The sequence below is a fragment of the Bos indicus genome, chromosome 7 (genome assembly GCF_029378745.1).
Source record: "Bos indicus isolate NIAB-ARS_2022 breed Sahiwal x Tharparkar chromosome 7, NIAB-ARS_B.indTharparkar_mat_pri_1.0, whole genome shotgun sequence".
NCBI lineage: Eukaryota > Metazoa > Chordata > Mammalia > Artiodactyla > Bovidae > Bos > Bos indicus.
Genome location: NC_091766.1, coordinates 79,122,172 through 79,127,381, shown reverse-complemented (window position 1 = coordinate 79,127,381; position 5,210 = coordinate 79,122,172). Strand labels below are relative to the sequence as shown.

Sequence of the window (5,210 nt, the reverse complement as noted above, 5' to 3'; positions counted from 1 at the left end):
CTAGGGTGACAGCAAACAAAGAGACCGATTAAAATTTGTGAAACGATTTCAAATTTCAAATTTATTCTTACAAAAAGCAGACAGTTTTTCCTAGTCAAAAAATATACCAGGTTTGCCATAGTATACAGCTAGGCAAGAGTCTTTAGGCTATTGGGGTGTATTTGAGAACTACAGCAACAAAAAAGTAAATAACTGAGATTAATTTTAATCCTAGGACAGGATGTTCAGATTTTATTTCAAAAATTTCTAATTATTTACTGATGTCTAGGTAGCACCAGGTAGCCGATAAAACACTGGATTTATAAGAAGAACTAATATATACCAAGCACTTCCTTTCTCCAGGTATCTTTTATTCTGTAATTTTTTTTCTTATATTTAAAAAGTTCACAACTTTACGATGATGATAACATTACTATAATCATTCTGTCGTTAGGGAAACTGAGGAACAGAGAACTTAAGTGACTTACCCAAGGTCACACATCTAGACTGTAGCAAAACCTGGATCTGATCCTTGAGCAGTCTGTCTTCATGCCAAAGAAGCTTAATCCTCCAATAAATGGGAGTGGTGGCCAGGAGACCTGGGGACCAGTCCTAGCTTTCCACGGGTAAGTCCCACTGTGGCAACTCTCTTAACAACTTGAGCCTCAGTTTTCTCTTCTGTAAAATCTGGGTATTAATCTCTTAAATTCCTCTCAGAATTACTGCATGGTTTATATGTGATAAGATACACACCCGAGTATTATTGTTCAAGTAAGAATAGGTAAGGTGTTACTTAAGTCAGAATTGTAGGGATGGAGTCAGTCCATTTTTATTATTTATTTATTTTCACTGACGTATAGCTGATTGACAATCTTGTGTTAGTTCAGGTGTACTGCAAAGTGAATCAATTATATATACATATACACATACATATATCCGCCTCTTTTTCAGATTTTTTCCCTGTGTAGATTATTACAGAACACTAAGTAGAGCTTTCTGTGCTATACACTAGGTCCTTATTAGTTATCTACATTATATACATAGTAGTGTGTATATGATAAACTCAATCTCTTAGTCTATCACTTCCCCCTACATTTCCCCTCTGGTAACCGTAATTTGACTGTGAGATCTGTGTTTCTGATTTGTAAATAAGTTCATTTGTATTATTTTTAAATCAGTTTCCACATATAAGTGATTTCATATAAGACTGTTTTAAAATGATATCAATTTCTTTTTGCTAATACAATTGAAAACCACAAGTGAGTTTTATCACATGTATCCATGTGGGAAGTGAAGGGATGGGCCCCTGGTTGAGGGGGAGCTGAAAAGAATAAGCATTTATTGAACACGCTCACACTACCATGTGCTGGGCATGGGGCCAGGTACTCTAAGAGGCTTTATCTCATTTAAATCTCATAAAAGCACAGCAGTTTAGGTGTTAACCACTTTACAGGGAGGCTGAATACTGTCTCCAAGGTCACACCTGGGCAAGTGGCAGATCCACGGCTCACCCCTGCATCTGTAGATCCCAAGTCCGTGCTCCCTCTACAGTGTCAAATGGTCCCAATCAAAAACCAGTCTGGCAACAGTTTTGCACAGTGAATGTGCCATCTATTTGTATGCTTTAATAGCCAGCTTTAAAAAAGACATTTTAAGGTTTCACTGCATATTAGATGAAATCACGTGGCACACTGCACTTACTGACATTTAAATCTGTCCCTATTCATGGACAATGAAAAAAATATATAATGAAGAAATGCACTCTTATGCTATTGATATCAATGAAGAAAATCTTCTAAATAACACAAAACTCATGGGTTTGTTTTCTCTCTCTATTGATTACATTAGAGCCACTCATTGTTCAAACTCATGACATAATGAACACTGAATATCTACATACATGATAGCATTTCTCAGATTTTATTTTTAAGAAGCCCCAGACAATTGCACATATTAACTTCATATGAAGCTAATTTGTCATAGACACAAGTATTTTTATTCTGAGGCTTTACTTTATTGCACAATGGACTTCTACAGTCTTCTTTTGCTGTGTTAATGGAATCAAATCCAATACTATACATAACTGTCTCTGGAGAATGAGCCTGTTCATTAGAGAGACGACTCTACTACCTGTGTGGGGAGGAAGGATATCTCACTGCCAATCAGCACAGTTCTAACCGGTTATTCCCTGAGCAGAGTTTCATGATGCTGTCTGAAATTCTCTATTCAATGTATTCTCTTCCAGATTGCATCCTTGGCAATTAGGTATTATCTTCTAATTGTATACTAAAATGTGTATTTCAGTTTTAGTAGTGTATAAAACTCAAGTGGGTTCATATATATCTGAAACACTTCTATCTATATTGCTGTTTTTCTCATGCTTCAGTCTTTGGAAAAAAGTCATTTCACATGAGCATTCTTCCATCTTGCCTTCTGAGCTCAGTGATCATGAGATACACTGCTTCCATTTCCTTCATTAAAGGAAAGAAGCCCAAACTAAAACATACATGTTTTTATTTCACATGTGGTAATTTTGATTCCATGTGAAATGGAGTGTGCATGTATCAAGGCAACATTCCTGATTGTCTATTTCACATCTTATTATCTGGAACTAGGCTTCAAGACCTCCTCACGAAAAGAGATACAGCCATGTGAGCAAAGGAAGCCTCAACTTTCTGAGGAGCCCATGTGCTCCTCAATCTGGGTACTAGAATTCAGAGACAGGAAGCCTAGAACATGGCGGGCTGTGGAATAAATGCAGTGCCCTTTCTGTGGTTAGAACATTTACTTGATGATAACAAATGAAAATATGTTTCTGTTAAACTTGAAACAAACATGAGCTCTTCATCAATCAGTGAAAATTTGCATACATTTTTAAGTCACCACAGTGTTAGAAAAAACACTTCAAGTGTTCCAACTTCAAGCTTACAAACCTGAAGCTGAACAAGCAATATTGTGAAGAAAATGGAAGGTATTATACCAAATTCATCAGAAAAAGTTAAGCTCACACTTATAGAAAGCCAAGTTTTCCTCTAAAAACAGAATTGTTTCTTCAAAAATATCCCTTTCTAAACTCCTTGGCTTCATCTTCCACTAGGATCGCACTTCCTCAATGCTATGTTTCCCACAATTCCTAGTTTGGTATCTTTTTGCTCTCAAATAACTCGTAGAAGAGAAAACCTTGCTCTTAAGTGTCTGGGACAGATTACGGACCAAGCCTTTCCCAAGTTTGCTGGCTTAACAACATAATGTTGGAGAGTCATGGACACGGTAGAAAGGAAAGATTGGTCTATCATTTATTAAATCATTCAACAAATATTTATTGTTCCTAGTGCTGTGCTAGACACTGGGGATTTAACAGTGAGCAGTATAAAACTACAATCATGACATTTATAGTCTAATCGGGAAAGGGGCATTAATCAAAGAATCACATAAAAAAGTACAATCTATACAATGATAAATACTATGTAGAAAAGAGACAGGGCGCCATGAAAGGTCATCCCTTCATTTTGTCACAGCTTGCCCACATGTTCATCTAGTGGCAGACACGAGGGACTAGGAATTACTCCACCGAGACGCTTACTCCACCCCTCCCATTTGCTCTTATCATACCCAGTTTCCCAAACATCCCTCCAAATGAATTTCTTTAGACAAGCAATTTTCATGTATTTTGTCTTAAAGCATGAAGCGCTCATATTATACCACTCTGCTTAGCATGTAAATAGTATGGGGGATGTTAATACTATGTCAACTTATTGTTTTACACTTACTTTGCTCATTGATGGAAGACTGATTTGGCTCTAATTCATCTTGTATAATTATGTCTTTATTAAGCTCCATGGCAGCTTTGAATAGAAGAGAGAAACTAGTCATTGTGTGATTCTCCAAGCTAAGATTTCTAGTGGAAAGCAGTCAACATTTCATTCCTTCTTTACTATCTTGCAGAAAGATAAAAAAAGAGGCACAACATTTAAGTATTCATGGAACACATATTCACACTCTCTCTGCCTCCCTGATACCACTAACGCAAGTGGGTGTGGATGATGTCTCCGACTCCTCTCAGTTATGGTTTCTTTGCTGTTGTCAATACACAGCTTAGTGGTGTCCCATTTACATTGTCAAGACCAGAGTCAATATCTATATAAATGAATGATTACACAAAATAAATGGTATTTATATCATGGAATTTTATTATAATTTAAGGTGTTATCAATGTCTGAATATTGCCATTGAGAGAATGCCAATGTCTAAAAACTGTTAGATGATCAGGAGAGCAGAACACAAGTTTTTGAAAACAACTCAGTTGATAAGTCTCTTTTGCTTTAAGTCATCTTTTATTATGAGATGAGTTTTTATTTTATATTGGAGTATAGCTGATTAACAATGTGATCATTTCAGGTACACAGCAGAGCAACTCAGCTATATATACACATGCATCCACTCTCCCTCAAACTCCCCTCCCATCCAGGATGCCATATAACACTGAGCAGAGTTCCTTGCAATATACAGAAGGCCCCTGTTGGTTATCCATTTTAAATATAGCAGTGTGGACACGTCTTCTTTTGAATCATAACCTCGGTATATGACCCAGATCCTTTCCAAAGATTTTTTAGAGAAAAATTTTGCAATAGATTTCAGGAGTCATCCTTTGACCAACTAATTTTACTTGGGGATACAATCCTAAAGAAGGATATGTCACTGCACTGTGATCTTGGCTTTATCTTCAAAGTTCTTACCAACTTCTCACACTTTGAAATAACCTTTAAGTAGGAAAAACACATATGTCGCTAAGTCAGAATTACCATGTCATGGTAATACCAGTGAATACAAATAGCACTGAAAATGTCAGGATTTGAACAGATTTTCTACTATGAGGGCAGAAAGATAAAAGTTAACTGTAGTAATGGCCTAAATGTTTACTATGTGAGTCCCCTGAGTCTAAGAGAAGAAATTTCACACATGGGAAGAAAAGTTGCTATAGCATGAAAACAGTCAATAGTAATCATTTACGAAATAATCCCCACCTATCCCCATCCACTTATTACCACTATCTCTTCTCATATCAACCACCATATTAATGTCAATCATCAATTAGTTGCTGATAATGGGAAATGATATGGTACCAATCTAAGATTAAATTATAAAACTGGTGAAGATGCAGATTTCCATGAAGTCAGTAAAAGTGATACTAAAAACACGAGAATCATAATCAAGACTACAAAATAACCAAG

At 36.3% G+C, this 5,210-nt stretch overlaps 1 protein-coding gene across 3 annotated transcripts in view; it reads right to left on the bottom strand.

Annotated features, from left to right (window-relative positions):
* Positions 1–5,210, bottom strand: part of LOC139184221 (teneurin-2-like) — a 451,142-nt gene that overhangs the window by 26,375 nt on the left and 419,557 nt on the right. For 2 of the 3 annotated variants that reach the window (XM_070793968.1, XM_070793969.1), the window contains one exon: positions 3,750–3,824. The exons of the other annotated variant lie outside the window; for it this stretch is intronic. In XM_070793968.1, coding sequence (XP_070650069.1) covers positions 3,750–3,824 — 75 coding nt within the window. The remainder of the gene's footprint in view (positions 1–3,749; positions 3,825–5,210) is intronic. 3 annotated transcript variants of the gene reach the window in all.